This window comes from Notolabrus celidotus, chromosome 7 (assembly GCF_009762535.1).
Source record: "Notolabrus celidotus isolate fNotCel1 chromosome 7, fNotCel1.pri, whole genome shotgun sequence".
In the NCBI taxonomy this organism is placed as follows: domain Eukaryota; kingdom Metazoa; phylum Chordata; class Actinopteri; order Labriformes; family Labridae; genus Notolabrus; species Notolabrus celidotus.
This window is the reverse complement of record NC_048278.1, coordinates 16,656,106-16,675,527: the sequence shown is the minus strand read 5'-3', so window position 1 is coordinate 16,675,527 and position 19,422 is coordinate 16,656,106. Positions and strand designations below refer to the sequence as shown.

General features: G+C 40.2%; 1 protein-coding gene across 1 annotated transcript in view; it reads left to right on the top strand.

The window, feature by feature from the left end:
- Positions 1–19,422, top strand: part of stx8 (syntaxin 8) — a 55,158-nt gene that overhangs the window by 7,181 nt on the left and 28,555 nt on the right. The window contains exons 5-6 of the mRNA XM_034689048.1: positions 681–811; positions 2,559–2,651. Coding sequence (XP_034544939.1) covers positions 681–811; positions 2,559–2,651 — 224 coding nt within the window. The remainder of the gene's footprint in view (positions 1–680; positions 812–2,558; positions 2,652–19,422) is intronic.

Here is a 19,422-nt window from a genome sequence, read left to right as displayed (position 1 = left end):
GCTTGACCAGCACACAATTTACTAACAGCAGACATGAGTAAATCTAACCTCACACGGAGATTCTGGATCCGTCACCTAAAAATCCGCCATGTGGGGGTCAGAAACACAGCTTTAAGCTATTAGCAGAGGAATAGCTTTCAAACCACACAGCAGTGTTGAGCACAGCAGAAAACAGTACAGCACAGTGCGTAGAGGTCTCTGCTCTGTCAGTTCGTCAGACCAAAACCTCCCCAGCAGCCTGCAGTCCTGTTCCAGATTAACACACTGTTTGCACTCTGCACAAGCTGACCTGGTACTTTTCAGCTGTCACAAAACTTAAAAGACAGATTGAGTAAATAAGACTTTTGATGTGAAGAGTTTTGTGTCTTAAGTGTTCAAAATAAGGACAGCACTGAAAAGGTGCAGATTTGTTTGAAATGCTAAAGGTACAGATTCTGTGAGCGATGTTCCACTCCTCTTCAAGCCAGTTTTGATTGTGTTAACTTATACAGCTGAAAGTACTGAAGCATGGTGGGCGTTGTATTGTGGACCTGCGTGCTAGAACACTGATTGGCACTATTTTGCCTTTGCTTTTAGTTGTAGTACACTGTTTCCTCAGTTTTGCCCTTACTTTTCTCAGCGTGTCATGATTTTTAAATTTCTATTTCTTTGTAAAGTGAATGCTGTAATCATTTTGACAGGTCGACATTGATGGCTGAAGGGGCAGGAGGAAGTCGAGGAGCAGCTAACCCTTGGCTGATCAATGAGACGGATGAGACCAGAGGGCTGGGCTTTGGGGAGATCAAACATCAGCAGCAAAGAATCATTGAAGGTAATTGCACATAATTGAATAAATGGTAACAGTTATATTCTGTTTTTTTTTTTTACCTTTGCAGTTAAAGCCCACAGCTGCAGCTGCCCTACATGACAGTCAACAACAGACACATGATTTTAGATACACTTCTTGTCCTTCTGAACGAACTTATTCTAGTACAAGAGTGAGCAAATTTAGAATTTTTTAAGGATGTGGTTTTAATCTTGTATGATGAAATGAGCATATAGTTCATTTTGGATTTCGACAACCATCCATGGCATTAAAAATGTCCCACATCCTGTGATTTTTGTACTCAAATATGTTTTACGTCACATACACATACACGTAGAAATAACAGGTTACTTGCAGTGTGTTTGGTGCACATATGCAGTAAATCCATTCCATTTTCTTCCTGTTATCTGGGGCCTGCTTATGGTGGCAGCATGCTACTTTAGTCAACCCAGACATCCTTCTCTCCAGCAGTATATCTTAGGTCCTCCAGGGAAATTCTCCAGATTGGATGTGTAATTCCTTCAGTGAGATCTGGCTCTACCATGAGGTCTCCTTCCAGTTGCATATGCCCGGAAAACCTCCAATGAGAGTCGCTCTGGAGGCATCCTTATCGGACTAACTCAACTGTCTCTTTTCAATGCGAGGGGCTAGCAGATCTACTCCGAGCTCTTCACACTGCCTATCAGACTGAGTCTTGCCTCTCTTCAGAGGAAACTCATTTCAGCTGCTTGTGTCTGTGATCGTAATCTTTCAACCACTTTCCAAAGTTTCTGACCGTAGGTAAGAGTTAGAGTGTAGATCAATTAGTAAATCAGTAGCTTTACCTTCAAGCTTAGCTTCTTCTTCACTGCAACAGTCCAGTGCAATGCTCATATTACTGCTGATGCTGCACCAACCTGCTAATGCAGTAAAACAAACCACTATTCATTGTTCACTGTATGCATTGGAAGGTGCAAATGATAGAAAGGAAGAATGTCCAGGACCCAGTATGAAAATGCCTGTCCTTGCCAGCATATAAAAGTAATAGTATATCCAGTTTTAAAAAAAAATAAGCTTCTGTTTCCTGAGAGGCGCCGTCATGACACGACGAACTCTCAAACCATAATTCTGCTGACTCCATCTGACACTTCCCTGCTGTGTCTCTATTACTGCTCTGGTTATTGTCAGATTGGGATCAGAGATTCCTGCTTGGACAGTAAAAACCAAACCACATGGAGGTTTCTACTCTCTCCTGGGATATCTGGTTGAGTGGGGTAATGGTGAGCGTCTGAACCTGCGGTCGTAAAAAAAATCCTGCGGTAGAGAGTGTGTGTAAACTCAGAAAACCAAGAAAAGAACAAATCTTTGCTTCTATTTTTTCAATTTATTTAATTCCTTCTCTTTTTTCAGCTTCTCTATTTAGCTTCACTGTTTTCTTTCTCACCCTTGGCCTGCTGCACTTATAATAACAGGAGTAGGGCTGAGTGGGGTAAAGTACTGAATGACTCACATGCGGCACTGTGGGCTATGAGCTGGACCCCAACAGCCTGTCATTCCTTTTTCCCGAAAAGTTGCCTCACTATATCACAAGTTCACTTCACTGTGACTACTTCCTTCTTCTTCACAAAGGAGGTTTCAGGATTGTTTATTGTTCATCCTACCACCATACTCAAACTGACATACAGGGGCATTGCATAATCTCAGTGCTCTCTGACAGTCTCTCTTTTTTGTCTCATGTTCAAGTATAATAATGTTCTCTCCACTCTCTTCACAGCCCAGGATGCTGGCTTGGATGCGCTAGCAGCCGTCATCAGCCGACAGAAGATGATGGGCCAGGAGATCGGCAACGAGTTGGATGAACAGAACGGTAAATTTGAATTTTACATGTGTGTCCGTCCGTATTCGTCACTGAAAATTCCAGACACATTACACGCACCGCAATGGGAAAGCAGTCACACATACTTGTTCTGCAGTGGAACGACTTGCCTCATGTAAGCCGCTGGATCCTGCTACTCCCTCACACCAATACAACTCATACACACACGTGAACACTAAAACACACGCCCTCACACTTCCACTGTCAGAGAAACTGACCTCACATTCAGGTCAGGATGTCTGCGACCTCTCTCTTCTTGTTACTTAAAAATGAGTAAAAGCAAAGAGTTTTGGTTTCTGGAATCAGATCTGCTCAGAGATAATGGTGTTTTGGGGTTATTTTTGTCTAAATGCCTCTCTTCGGTGCATTAGGTAGAACATGCCTCACAGACCAGGGTGCATTGCACCAGACAGATTTTAAGCGCTACTTGAGACCCAAGATTTTGGGATGATCATCTGTCAACTGGTGAACAATTAGATCCATTAATGCATCACTTTCACAACAATAGAGCAGTGACGACACCAAGGCCTGAGAGTGTTATCTTACAAAGAGGATGCATACATGTAGCTCTATCCTTTTTTTAATTAATTCAAGACTGCTATCAGCAATGTTCACACTAAGGACATGTATATGTTTTTCTCTGTCTGGGTAGGAAATTCCAGTTAAGACGTCAACAGAGGAGAAGAGTAGGTTGTTCAGCCCACAGTAATAATGAGTGTTGAGGCCAATTGATAGTACTGGTTGCAGGTTTGTGTCTTTGTTAAAAACACTTCGACAAGTGTAGGTAAACACTAGACAGGATATTTTTTCTCTGGACAACTTAGACTCAAGCACACAGTTTCAGACCCTCAGTAATTAGTTGGCTATTTCGAATGTTACAGTTGGAAAAAAACATGTATGAAAATTATCAGAGGAATTTAGTTTAATAACAAGTTTGAATCAATATTTCTGAATGTTCTCCATGCAAGTGGTAACCACAAAGAGGATAGCAGAGTTGTGATTTTATCATATTGCCAGTTCAGGGCACAATACATACACCCTTGTAATGTCTCACCTTTAATAACCACAACTCCAACTCTAGCCGGCGTAATGGTGAGACTAAGTAGTGCAACGGCTGTGCTGGCATCATAGCCACAGGCGTTACCAGGGTGAGATGGGATTGCTGTGAGCCGACAATGGCTGTGTGTGTGTGTGTGTGTGTGTGTGTGTGTGTGTGTGTGTGTGTGTGTGTGTGTGTGTGTGTGTGTGTGTGTGTGTGTGTGTGTGTGTGTGTGTGTGTGTGTGTGTGTGTGTGTGTGTGTGTGTGTATTTACACGTTGTGCTAATCCTGCTTCCGCAACACTGTAAAATCACACACTGGGACACCAAAATGACACTATAGCTGGATAAGTGTCCTGTTATAGCTAGCCTAAGATAATGTTCCCAAACAAGTCCATATTGTATAACTGGGTGATCTCTGCATGGAAACAAATGACCTTCCCTCTCTGCTGTTAAGGCATTGCAGATGTTTGGTTGACACCGATGGGAAAGGGAAGTGAAAGAAAGAAAAAATGACTGTCCCAGGCTGCTCTTCTGTCATTGTATTGAAGTAGTATTGGATCATTGCTCCAATGCTGCAACTGGTGTGTTTTTTCCAAATTTTTCCCTGCTTGATGTCATTTTTTCCCTTAATACAAATCTGAATAGCTGATGAGAGAAATGTGACCATGCAGTATTGCACCAAAGAAACAAATTATTTTAGCCCTGGAAACAATTGCTTATTACAACACCCGAGTTATGACCTAACCGATGCACAATCATCACACTATTTCCTAAATAGCAAAACAATGTGTATCTCTTGTACAAGTATTTCACTTTTTTTTTGAAACCATCAGATTTGTTGAAATCAGAGCCAAGAAGTCCACACAGATTTATTTTCTTGTTTCAAGACAAGCTCTTTTTTTGTATAATGATCTAAGACATTCATGTCTACAATCATATGTACTTCAATCTATATCTTTATGAACTACCTAGAAGATAAAAGAACAGCATTTCTTTTTTAACAAAAATATATAATACATCAAGTGTAACAGGTCCCAGTGTGCATGCATACATTATTAAAAGTGCAGAAATAGAATTTCCACATGGGTCGCTCCCCGCAATTTACGGCCGGGTTTGAGGTTCATATGACTTGCTGACACCACAAAATGATTCACAGGGCCTGCTGGGCTCAGGCCTCTGACAGCTTTTCTTTACCTACCTGTGTTTCTTTCCTCTGTGGGGCCTGCGCTGCTCGTCCATCTCTCATCACACTCCCTGTTCTCTTTTTCCTCTTTTCAACAGTCCTTTATTTTACAACCTACTTCTTCCATTTCTGTGTTCTCGTCTGTATCCTCTCATGCTGAGTAATGCGGGTTTCCCTAATTCTTATTATCTGGCAGGCTGGGGACTAGGGAAACATCATACGTGCAGATGTCGATGATTCTTGCATTGCATATACATTATGCCCTGAAAACATTTAACTAGTGCCTTCTGGTTAAATATTTATGTTGACATGTCAGTCCACATTCAGCGACTTCCTTTCTGTGCTTTGTGGTTGACACACCTTTAAACGTAAATGATGCAAATGTCACAACTTTGAACACTGTTGCTTTTATCACTACTGCTTATGATTTAAGTTACTTGGTAGTGATCGCCAACTTAGAGATGCACTTACCAGCTCTGCTGTCGTAACCTGGATTGCAGGACAGGATCGTGTTTCACTTTTCATTATCAGAGATGGTTCGGGTTTAGTAGCTCCTCAAGCTGCTCTCACAACTGTGCTCAGTAACTGTCATTATTTTCCAACTCTCCAGACCAGGCTGAGACAGCAACTATGGTTTTTGCCACAGGGTAAACAGGCAGAAACCCAAATGAATAGAATATGTAATATCAAGGTAGTTGATCTAATTTTGTGTTCCTACAAAAAAGTTTTCAAAATATTAACATTTTTGAGATAACTAACGCTTTTGCCACATTGTCAATAGGAGATAAAATGTGCCATACTCCCTTCTGCTGATTTATTTGCTGAGAGTGTGTGACCAGGTTGTCCATGGTGTCACTTTTGCTACATAGAATGAATCCTCCTTGTGATGAGGTTTTGACTGGTCACACTCAAGACTTCAACACAGCTGCTGCAACAAGGACTGTAGCCTCTGTATATGGGGCTCGCACTTAAACTGATGGGCCAACGGCGCCCCTAAATCTTGATAAATCTTGACTATATTTAAAATAGCATGTCCTAGTGCTGCTTGACTTGATACAATTAAATGTTTTGCATTAAACACAGAAATACTAACTATTATTCAGACTTGTACATAAGTTCACCGGTTTATAACATCAGCCGGGTTTGTAAGTGCTGAATTTCCTACTGGAATTGAATCTCAAAATCGAAAGTATTAAAAGTAATGGGATAGTTTAATGTGTCTTTGGGGTGAAATGGTCAGAAAGCTGGAGAACTGAAAGACTTCTGCTTGATCTTGACAGTTGGTGAGTAACCTTGGCGTCCGTCTGTCTTTCTGCTTTGTAGGGTTCCTTTTCCCCCTGATCACCGTACTGAAACTGTGTTTTACTATAAATAGATTAAGCTCTTTGTAGTTTGGCTGCTTCAGTCTAGCTCATGACCCAAGTGCAGTGGAGGTTGCAGTCATTTCCTTTAAGGGAAACAATTCCGGCTGAGGTCAGCAAGGAAGGCGACCCTATTCAGAGGTTTGAAGATGAACCCAAGGCCCCCAGTTCCTCCCCTCCCATGCAGTCTTAACTGGATCTAAACAGACTGAACGTAGAAATGAGTAAGCAGACGGATTACCTCAATTCCAGTCGGTGCTTTATGGCTCATAACATTAATCCATTGCATACTGAACACTTTTCCTTCTTCCTTGCCAGTCATAACAAGAAGAGAAATTCAATCGTTATTTTTAGTGTGTTAAAATTAGTTAAATGATGTGCTGTCATCACGTGTTTTCATATTTCTTACATGACGTTAGCAAAGTGTGGTATATATTTTCATTTCCAAACTAAATGTTGCAGAAAATAGTCTCACACATACCAACTGGAACGACTTGCATCAGCACAGCAGCAGTCTCCCTTCCCAACGAGAAACATCAACATTAATTTTGCTTTATTAGTGTTGATATTTCTCAGAGTGTGGCCTGGAACAATGACATCAGTCTAAGTCAATGTCTTGAATTTGAGTGACAGACAGTGGCTACCTCGTTAAAGTTAATCCTTTTCAAAGGAGCATAAAAAGAGATTGAATGTGCTTCATTTGTTTGCTTTTAAGGCTTCCTTCTGGATCAGATTTCTCTTGTGGTTAGATAATGCAACTATCACATAACATTTGCTGTAAAAGCTCCAGTTTAGGGTAAGTGTGACTGAACACCATGTAATGGTAGACAGACATAGAGACACAATGACATCTGTGTGAAAAAAAGGGCAGACACATTTTAGTGCATCTCTGTTGAAAAAAACATTATATATCAAAGCTTGACTAATCGAAATTAACAAATGATAAATAAATAAATCAAGCCATGGCCATTTGTGTCGTAATGTCTTAACTACCAGAGACAACTTTGACTAAACCTCAGACAGCTCATGATTATTTATTCTAACATGAACCAACTGAATCAATGTCTTCTTGTGTGTTGGCCTGTTTTCTCTACTTTCTTATCATTATCTTTAGGGATGCTTAATAATGGCATTTAGCTCCTATCTCCACTGAGAACTCCCAAAGTGTACAGTATACCCGGAACCTGAGAGAAACAGACCATCATCATTTTTGATTGAGACCTTCTGGAACACATTTCAGAGAGATCCAAGAGATTTTTTTTTCTCTCAGGCAGCACAGCAAGTTATACCAAATGTGTGCTCTTTATTTCGTGTGAAACTTTGAGATAAGAAACTGCGTAGGCCCCATTGACTGTAACAGTAGCAGCTTTGCCCAGGTTCTATGTTTTGTTTTTTTGAGTAACAAGTATCTACTGATTCAACAACGGCTTCACTTTATCTAGAATTATTCATTTAGCATAGAGTGAACTTTTACCATAATGGGGAAATCACTACAAATACATAACAATAAGTCTTTATGCCTTGTAAAGAGAGCTGTAGCAATGTTAAAAAAAAAAAAAAAGATTTGGATTGGTCCTTGTTGGAAGAACAATTAACCTTAATTTTTCCCCATTAGTGCAGAGTTGTTTTAGTTATACAAGTTGCCACCTTTATGCTATTGTTTAGGAAGGTATTGATTGTCAGATGATGATACTTGCATGTATATTATTTACAAGAAAAGTTCCAAGGTATGCCACAGCATCGTCATGAAGACCTTCCAAGTATTGCCAATGCTTTTGGCCTCAAGCCTACATCATGGAAACCAATGTCAGAGACTCGGACAAAGATACGATCATGCCATTGGCTTCTTGAGTCTAGCAGGCACAAGTAAATAAAGTTACCATCAATAACTTTAAGATTTAGATGTTTGCCACAGCCCTTGTGCTACCAGCAGGAAAAAAACTGTTTCTTCAATAAGCAACATTTCATCTAGGTCTTTCATTTTTCATATGTTGCTCCCATTATCATGCCCTTCCCACTCAGGATTTGATGTATCATTCACGGATCTCTTTAGCAGAGCACATGTGTAGCTGTTGCACTGACTCAGCTATGACCTTTTGGTAATGGGAGTGTTTTTTAAAGCACTTTGTCACCCAGCCTGATTTTTCTTGAGCCTATGTTCCAAGATTTCTGTCTATTAGTTCGCCAGCCGCTAAAGCAATAGAATCGGCTGCACTCAAATGATGGACTGGCTAATAATAAGATCACTGATGGGATTTTGCGTCAGTATGCACAGGGCTCAGGTTGGACAGCACTAATGACTTCCAAATAAACAGTAGAGTGAAAGGAGAGAGGCACTAACCGCTGCAGCACGGTGACATCAGCTGCTGCCACACAAAATACAGCCTGCTGCCTGTTTCTGCTTTTAGAAACAGCTCGGTGAGCAAATAAACCATGCTAATGATGGTACTCGGCACAAAGTCAGTGTGGTGAGAGTTGTAGACTGATTTCGTTTCGCTCTGTTGAACAGTTAGGCTGGTGGTAGTGAGTGGTGTTTTCCAGACAGCATGGATATGCAGAGAGACATGATGTGATGTTCAGAAGAGTTTTGTCATCAGAGGAATGTCAAACTTGCAATGAGCCGCTAAAGAGAGCATCAGATTGGCTGACTGATGATTGACCTCATGAATTACTGAAAAATAAAAAGATGGAGGGATAACATGCCCATGCTGAAATATCACTTGGTCCTATTCTTCATAAGAAAATGCAGCTTTAGGCTGCACTAAAATTGTCTGTTCATCTTTCAGTGTGTGTGCAGAATATCAGAATTTCACCTTATGATTATCCTGGCCAAAATTGTCCAGGATAACACTATTATCACAATATGGATGGACAAAAGAACATTATGTCACTGATTGCCTGTCAATAAAATTAAGGAAAGGCACGACAAGAGTAAGTGACATGTTACATCTTAAACTTTACCATTAACACAATTTACTTATTTACATGGCATCATTATAAAGTATCTTGAGATAGCATTTGCTATGAATTGGCACTATATAAATCAAGATTGATGTATTAAGTGATTGATAGAATCATCAAATCATCTATCTCCAATGATGTTGAAAGTTACGTGTCTTGTGCGTCACCAGCCACCAGAAAACTTGCCTTCTTCTTCTGTGAGAGACTCTGGATCACACTTGTCCACAAACACCTTGTCTTTTTCATGAAATCCAAAACACTCCCAAACTGTCTGCTGGAGAACCTCGCTTTCATCTGTCTTCTCCTCATGATTTGCGCTGTGGTAAAGGCTGGAAGCTGAAGTCTTCTTCTGCTGCCTCCTCTCTCTTTTTAATGGAAGACGGTTATTTTCAGTACTACAGTATCTCTCTTTTTTTTAAAAAAGATGGTTATCACGCCAGTCCTTACATGCATTATATTAAAAAGGGCTGTAACAGTTGCATAGAGTAAACTGTGTTCAGTTTCTACTTGTTCAGGGTTTTGTTCTGTATAAGAAGGTTTTCTTCATGGATGGGAGTTGTGTTACAGAATAACAAAAAATGGGCAAAAAGTCGCACCACAAGTCACCATGCCAGACTCATCTGTAATGCATCCATAAAACAATCAATCAAGAGTTCTTGTGTCCTTATTTCTCAATCTATCCATCCCAGCATCCATCTCTGTCTGAACTCTGTTGATGTCAAATTGATAGAGCTGTGGAGAAGTGGGGCTAATAATGACATGTGGGACTCGGGTCACATCAATCTCCACCAAGTGATGAATAATCCAGTTTAGAAGGAGCTGGGAAATTAACATTTTGGGACACCAAAGAAAAAGATCTCTAGACGCTTCATCAATCACCCCTTGTTTTGATTCCCTCACTGACTTAATACCGCTGTTTATCACTCAGAAGTGTCCGTGTGGACTTTGCCTTTCTTCACAGTGTTGAATTGCAACCTGTTGTGGCTTTTTGATAGCACTTTTCATGCCCATTCTTGGATTTTATGTGTCCTTTCTTTGGAGTTGCAGATTGGTGTCAGACAAAAGGTGCAGAAGTGATTTTTCAGTGACTCCAATGGCTTTCATTGTGTAACATTTCTTCATGGTCGTGTAATGGCACAGTAATCATTGATTAAGTGTGAAAGTCCTGGGAAGTCTTTAGGTGTTGGATTCAATGAAAAACTCAAGCTTTAGAGGTTGTATGAGCGTTTCCTTATGTGCTTTTCTGACTGAGTGGTCCAGTGCCATTAGCTGATCATCTACAGCATATATACTTTAGTATAGTAGTAGAGTAGTAGAGTAATTTGAAGATGGATGGATCTGCAAATCCTGCCTAATTATTTCCCAGTGGATGACAGATAGGATAAAGCAGGCAGTTTTGAAAGTATGCAGAGCTAAAGAATTCATTGGATTAGATTATTGTTAATGGTCACGAGAATAATGCACTTAAGTTCACCACAACTCTTTGGATCCTTTGACAAATGGTGGATGTTTCTCAGAAATGTTGTGTAAAAGACACTGTTGTACATTAAGAACTATCTATCCGTAAGCTCGTTGGATCAAATTATCCTGACTCAGCATAGTTTCAAGGAACTGATCTTTTGTTGGGGTGATTGGGTGATAGGAGAAATCTCTTGGTTGAGTCAACCATTGTCTGTTTGTTGTAACATTGGTGTCGACACATTTCTCTTGCCTAAATTGTAGAAAACAGTCCATTTTGCTGACATGTCATTTCAACACCTCAATTGAGAAATGATAGCTGTACTATTTCATGTGTGATTTTCAAAAAGCTTTAATTTTCTATTTTTTCATGAACAGGGAGCTTTGAGTTTGAATTGTTGGCCGTTTAGGGCTTGGCAAAATATTTGTGAATCACTTGTTGGCAGTTGAACAGCTGCAAATCCACTCAGAGTCACACTCAAGGTGTCCAAATGAATGCAACAAATTATTTCCAGGACAAACTATTGTCAAGTGTCCACCATTGTCCCCATCCTCTGTACTTCCAGCCTGCTTAATGTTCTTAAGGTACTGGCTGAGGTCAGAGATTAACCCTTTTTTACCTTGAGATGGTCTTATGGTCCTACCTCTACACATTATTAAAGTCATTCTTTACATATTGAGCGGGAAGAAGCCCAGTGTACAGTATGCAGCAACAATGAGGTGTGGTCAGTCCTGCTCAGCTCATCTGCAGACCCGGATCACATCCAGATGTCCAACAACACGTCTGTGCAGAGACAGGGCGAGGTTGTTTCCCTTCCACTCCCAACTTCATCCATCCTCAACGTCACGCACAGCCACCATGCTGGCAGCAGCAAGCTTTTTCACAAACTATCAATCGTGCGTTATCCATGAAGACACACACACACGATAATAAGAAAGGGAAAAAAAAGTAGGGAGGGAGGATTTCACTGGTCCTTTCCAGAATGCCATCTTTAAGCAGAGAATGACAAAACACTTGGAAACAAACTCTTATTGAGTAGAGAGTGTTCTTGAAAGGGTTTGGTTTTATTACTATGACTTTAGGTATGTGTCTTTTTAATACTGTCTAAGTGGACATCAGAGAGTCGTAGCTGGCTAGGACTCAAACACTTTCAAATTTACTACAATCTAGAAAATATTTTCTTTTAATGTAAATCTAATTAATATTAATTATTTGAATAACTATTGTTTATTTTTATAACCAAGTATAATCAGTTGGACTAAATAATGTATCAACTTTTACATCTAAACTATTCTCCAGATGATGTGGCCTTATTTTCTTCTTTCTTCACAGAGATATTGAATATCACTTGTTTTTAGCTTCTCCTACTTAATAATATTACAACTACCCATACCATACTTTGTGTACTAGAATACAATACAGACTGTACTAGAATACACTACAGACTGTACTAGAATACACTACAGAGTGTATAAAACATGGACAGAACAACAGCCATAATGAACACATTTTTAGAGCTCCCCCTGGTGACTGGTTGCATACTGTCTTAGAGCCCGCCCCCTCCATTAAAACAGATGGAACATAGAAAATTAAAATATAAGTCAAATACATTTCCCTCAAACATGCTTTCTGTCATCAAATTTGGTTCGAATCATGCTGATTTATGTCTAAGTGTTCATTATTTGGAGACATTTAGTTTGAAATTGTTTGGCTTTAAAAAGATGAATGATTGAACGCTCTGTTGAGAAATACAGGTTCCTGCAGTGCTCAGAGAAGCAAAGGAGGAAAAGTGAGAAAGAACATAACAAACATTTACTACAGACTTATTCACCTTTCCATATTCTTTTGTGTCTGCTTTAGACCAGTACAAGAATCCGATCTGCTGTGGACTTTACCAAACTTAGGAATCTTGGACGTTTAAGCAGTGAGTTGAACGCATGTCTCGGTCACCAGAGGGGCATTGCGTCAGTCCCATAAATCCAAAAGTACAATGTGTAGGCACTCATGGAGACTGTATTATGGCTTCACTTCTCACAATATACAGTCAATGTTATAGACATACACATACTCATAACAATCACTGCCACCATAGCAAATCGTTTTTGGAGTTATAAAACATAAAATGTAATTTTTGACACGTTTGTACAAGTTCTGAATGATTCTTTTTACCTGCTCTTCAGTTAGCTTTTAATGGTAAAACCTGATAACATGTGTTGATAATGTGCTGGTTTGTTAGTTGTATGTAATTTATTAGTTGGTCTAAATGACTGATTATCATATCTTTTGAAAGAGCCCTTATAAAATTACACATGGAGGCACATGGGCTTTTACTGCTGGCTCTTAGCTGTCAATGGCATTTAGACTGACTAAAACAACAAAAAGCCAGTGCTCACCGTCATTCAGCTTATATTTTGGTTGTACAACTTCTCTCTCTCTCTCGCTCACACAAAGACACACATGCACACACACACTCACTGCTCAGCATAACCTCCCTGGATTACCTGCTCAAGATGAGGATGTTATGATTTCATTGCATTTTGTTTGCACAGCTAAGCCACAGTTATGTTGTGTTTTTCTGCAGAGCGTTGCCTAATACATGTGGTATGTTTACAATTTAACGGCAAACTGATGTTGATACTGTGTCGTAATTCCTCCCTAGAGAGTTCTTGCGGGCAGATTGTCCAGGGGTAACACATTAGCTGCATGTGTTGGTGGTATTGGTGGTTGGGAACCTCTACAATTCGAGCTGCCAGTTCCTTTGGCTCTGGGCGAAGGATTCCCTGCCATTTAATGGTACCTTACGCTGACTCCGGCTTGGCTCAGCAGGTTCTTTTTTGGCTAACACAAGTGACAGCGGGAACAAATCTCCTCCTCTGTTTATTTAATTGCTAACCGCTCTGGTTTGGAGGCCGCGTTCAAAGACCCGGTGAGCAGAGAGCTGCCTTGCGCTCCCCTCAGCCTAGGGGTACCACGGGTCATCCCACATAATGAGTGGAAGGACTTACTTTATCCAGTCTGCCCCAAACCAAAAGCAGCACGTGGTTCCCATTTAAGCACAGGGGGGAGATTGCACCTTCATCTGCTGGGCATTTTTATGTGTTTATGTATGTGTGCAAGTGCACATTTTTACATCTGTTCTTCACAGCCTGCCCTCACTGTGTGTTTTTGTGTGTACTTTGGATAGTGTAAGTGCCTTGTCTGAGTGTGAGGTCATTGTGTTTGCTCTGAAAGTCTACACCACATGTCCAGCACATGTAGTCAGGTTGTGACTGGCACACATGCCTTTTTATATCTGCATGAGGAGCTCAGAGGCCACCAGTCAGCCTGAAACAGAATTGAGTTCATGTTAGCCCTAACTAAGGGACTATACACACACAGAGGCGCAAAGAACATGTATACACACACAGACACAGACACAGACACAGACACAGACACACACACACACACACACACACACACACACACACACACACACACACACACACACACACACACACACACACACACACACACACACACACACACACTGAGTGCAGTAGAGAGCAGGGTGGGCTTGTCCTACAGATGCACTTGGTAAAACACAGTGAGGCAGGGGAGTATGGGATTATTTTGGAGGGAAAGTGAGGGGGCTAGATGGTTATAGAGTGAGGAAGAAAAAACAAGGAGAGGAAAAGAAGTGATGAGAGTAAAAAGAAAGAATGATAAGATGAAAACTCAATCTTATAAGACTGAACTCAATATTTGAAATTTGATTAGTGATTAGTTTTATCAAAGCTGGTGCAAAGAAAGGTCTGACCAAGGTTATTATAACATTTACACTTCGAGCTAAAGGAGCACACAAAACAACTAATTAAAGTGTGTACAGGTTTTGTGAATCACGCAGAGAGTAGGAGGAGAGAAAGCTTGTGCATTGTCAGATTACATACATTTGTTTGTTCATTCACTACAAGGTGACAAAGGACGATTATATTTTGTATTTAATTTAAGAGTTATGTTTTCAGAGTTTTTTATCTTGCATCTTGTACAACCTTAATTTTTTATAAATAAAGAAACATTTTAAACAATCACATACAATTCACAGGCCAAACTAAGAAATTGGACCCCCATCAGGCAAATGAGGAAAAGTGTTTCAGAAACCTTGGTTTGCTAACAATTCCAATAAGAAACCCTTTTTTAGCCTCTTGTTTTTGTGCAAAATGTTGTCATCCTTTTAATGATAGGTGTACTACACACATATCTCGGCTCCTTGAATAAACACCTTCCCATAAAAAAGTGGCTTTTCTAATCACTCTCGCTTGTTTCATTCATGGCCCAGCCTCCTGTTTTGTTACACTTGTTTTACTGTGGACACAAACCTGTGTTAGCCAGACTAAAGATAGCGAACAGAGAAGTAAGCTTACGCACAAATAGAGGCGTAAAGAAAATATTTAACCTTTTTTGGAAAATTAAGAAATACAATTGAAATAATGTAACATTTTTGTTTTGGAGGGAGGGGCTTCTAATATTTGCTTTTATTCCACAGTAACATTTAAATGAAAATAGGAACTTAAATAGTATATTTAATGGCAAGGCCATGAACCCATTCATGACATGAAATCCTCCACATGGTGTTCAATATTTTACTTCAGGACAGATAAATTTATTTCCCTTTTTACCAATATGTAAGATTTCCATGCAGAACCATATGATCTCTTGAGCTCAAGTAACAATGTGTTCTTAGAGCTTTGGGACTTCTGGTAATGTTCTCCTTTGATACCAGCAACTTAAGAACACACTACACCTAAACACACTGTTATTTAGGAAAAATGCATTACACAAGCAAAAAAAACCCCATTGTTTTTAATGATTGAAATTATTTTAAAACTGATTCTGAAGGTAGGCCTTTGAGTCATTGTTTTAGTTAACTTATTCATTTGATTATAATATGTAGTGTCATAAAATAAAGTCCAGAGCCATTTCCCTCCTCTCCCTCATGCAGCACACACCTGACCCCACTAGTGGGCACTAGAGGCAGTAGCAGCACACCAGTGAAATGCTCCACCATCCTCCGAGAAACTTTTTCTGTTTACACCTTCCAACTTCAATGATATACTGTGTGCTGTGTGCTCTCTCTTCCGTGGGATGGATGTGTTATGGTGATGGAGCGATCCAAGTTTGGGGCGGATAAAGAGGAAGTCACAGGATCTCACTCAGGATTTGTTAATTTGTTTAATTCCTCAGAGGAGATTTATTCTTCTCCTCCATTAATCAGCACCTCCTCCTTTTTTTAGTCATCAGCTGAAGGAGCTGGGTAATTACACGACAGCTGTAGGTGCAGCTGTTTCAGTGGCTGCAGCTTGTAGTGCACCGTATGATGAAGGGACTGTAGATCTGGTGTGTGTGTCTTTCATTCATGGGCCCTCTCTCTGTGTGTGTGTGTGTGTGTGTGTGTGTCTGTGTGGGTGTCTGTGTGGGTGTATTTGAGTAGTACTAGAACTACAGTCACATGTGCAACTGAGCGTATGCATGTGGTTTGAGTCTAACTGTCTGTGCATCCAGCCCTGTTTTTCAGTGCATGAAGCCAACAGCAGAGCATGCCGTCTGGTTGCATCATAGTCTTGCTGTTTGCCTAGTGCCCTGCACAACTCTTAGTTGCCCACAAACTATGTGGGAGGCTGTGTCCTCTCAGGATGGGAAGTTGTTTCAGCCACACTGTTGGCCAAACATTGGTCTTGGCCTCAATGAGTACAGTGCAATTACCATAAATTGACCACATATTAACTATGATTTTCAGCGATTATGTGAATCTCGTTTGCCACACTGGTTTGCCAAGTGGTTTAAAATCTGCCTTCATTGACATTACTTATTATCATCAGGAATTAGGGTATTCAAACAATATTCCAGCAGGAAATGTAATCAGCATCAGGCACAGACAACTGAACACAACTCATGGAGATAATTGTTGCTACTGTAGTCGGACAAAAGGCTATGGAAACTTTGGGTATTTGTGTAGTTAATTCAAAGCCCGTTTGAAGTAAAGTCTTGATAATAAAACATGTTTCTGTCAGCTGCTAATATCACAATCTCTTTGGAAATGCGCATACAATTGTGCTGTAATGGCTTCTTGTAATAACATTCAAAAACAAAATCACAGTTTAATATTTAAAATGGTATGCTGTAGGAGGTTTTTGCCATCTTCCTTTATTACCAGGCTTTCTGTCTTATTGCCAAGCTGTGTGTAAAACTTGACTCTAATTGGACAAACCCCCATAACAACAGTGATTAATACGCAGCAACAAATACAAACAATGCCAGGGACAATTCGTTCACACACATATCAAATCAATCTACGGAAAGACGTTTCGGCACATTTAACCTTTGCCTGTTGACACTGTCGAAGAAACATTAGTTTCCATCTCAGGCTGGCCTTGAGAGTCAGGAAATAATGACAGTTACCAGGCAAAGATGTGAGCGCAGTCTGAGAAACTGCTGGTCCCAACCCTCTCTGGTAGGGAAAAGTAGAGCAGTTGCAGGACAGGATCTTGTTTGCCAGTTGCTACAAACTAACTGAAAGCATAAGATGTAGTAATTTGAAATGTTCAGTTCACTGGCAATTTGACCTTACTCTATGTTAAATTATTAACAAAGACCCAACACCACGACAGGATAAGATCCAGTCCCCTCTTACCGACAGGACTCGATCTTATCCACTCATCTTAATCCACCATGACCATCGCACCTCGCAGCATCTAGCTAGTTACAGCGGCAAGGAAAAAATCCTTTTAACAGGCAGAAACCTTCAGCAGAACCAGACTCATGTTAGACAGCCATCTGCTTTGAACGAGTTGGGGTTGGAAAGAGGGATGCAGGTGAATAAGAGAGAAAGAGAACGATCATAGTAATGAAGAGCAATGATAGTGATGTTTTATTAAACTTATTGATGTTTTTTAGTTCCTAGCTGCATTATACAGTCCCTGACAAAAGTCCTGTTGCTTATCCAAGTTATAGGAACAGCAAATAACAACTTTACTTGTAGTTGATCGGTTGGAATCAGAAAATGCTTGTATGAAAAGCAAAGCCCTCTAAATTTTTCGTATAATACCAAAATAACTTTTTATTTTTATAACTCATTGAGTTTTTTCATTTAATTAGGACAGAAAGGTCAGATTTTGCTTGAATAAAAGTCTTGTCGCATACAAAAAATATTTAGAAATATACTTTATTTTGAATACACAAACATGACAAATAACATTGGAACATAAAGTCATGGTACCTTGGAAAAAATAATTAATATCTTGTATGACTCCCATGAGCTTGGAGGACTGCCTCCATACATCTCGGCAATGACTCAAATAACTTATTGACAAAGTCCTCTGGAATGGCCAAGAAAATAATCTTGCAGGACTCCCAGAGTTCATGAAGATTCTTAGGTTTCATCTTCAAAACCTCCTCCCTCATCTTACCCTAGACATGCTCAATAATGTTCATATCTGGTGACTGGGCTGGTCAATCCTGGAGCACCTTGACCTTCTTTGCTTTCAGGAACTTCAATGTGGAGGCTGAAGTATGAGAAGGAGTGCCATCCTGCTGCAGAATTTGCCCTCTCGTGGTTTGGAATGTAATGGACAGAAAGAATTTCTTGATTTTTCATGCTGTTGATGTTGCCATCCACTCTGCAGATCTCTCGCACACCACCATACTGGATGTAGCCCCAAATCATGATATTTCCTCCACCAAACTTGACTGGTTTCTGGGTGAATCTTGGATCCATGCGGGTTCCAACAGGTCTTCTGTAGTATTTGCGGCGATTGGGATGCAGTTCAATGGATGATTCAGCAATTTGGTCTGCGGTTGAATCTTTGGCATGTTGTCAGAGGTCAGGTTGCACTTCACATGAAGGTCTGGTGTGCTAGGGTTCTTTTTATACACAACTGGGAATGTGTTAATTACAGTATTTGTCACAGGTGATGCTCTAATCTGTAATTGGTTGAATCATTTAAAAACACAACAAGACTTTTGTCCATGGAAAACATGTTATGGGCTTTACCAAGCTGTGAACATCAGGACACTTTTGGACAGTTTAATGTTGCACTCAGTTATTAATGTGAAAGCCCTTGACATTAAAATTAACCATTTATTGTAACAATTGATTGATTGGAAATCAATTATATGCCATTTTAAGATACTATATCCTTATGCGACAAGACTTTTGTCAATGACTGTAAGTGGGATACTGTATAGTGAACAGGTGGTTAAGCAAATTAGAATCCCCTCAGAGCGGGACAACAGCCCTCCCATTCACTTCGGGGTCCAGCTTGCCCTGTTGGGTTTCTAACATGCCTAATCATCCTAACCTAGGCATTATTTCTTACAAAAACTACTTCTTACTGATAACAAGCTCAAGCTCACTATCAGAAGTTAGAACTTGAAATTCATCTGGAAGGAGCTTTCAAAAATGACGCTCATGCATAGTTCACTATCCAAAGTAAACTCCTCTGACAGCCACAAACCTAGATTGGATCACACTTTATCTGATATTTTTCTCCTGGCTGAGCAACAACAACTCTGAAGTTTCATGTTCTGCATCCCGCTGATCTCTCTGGCAGATAAATATCAGCTGGCTCTGAACTCTCTTTTCCACCATAAAACATATCAATAGTTGTAAAGCTCCATTCTGCCCACTGCCCCTGATCTCCCTCAGATCGGCTCTCTGGGTTAACTTCAGAAAGATGATTCCTCTTCAGAGTAGGACACAAATGTTGGTTGGAAGCGTATCAT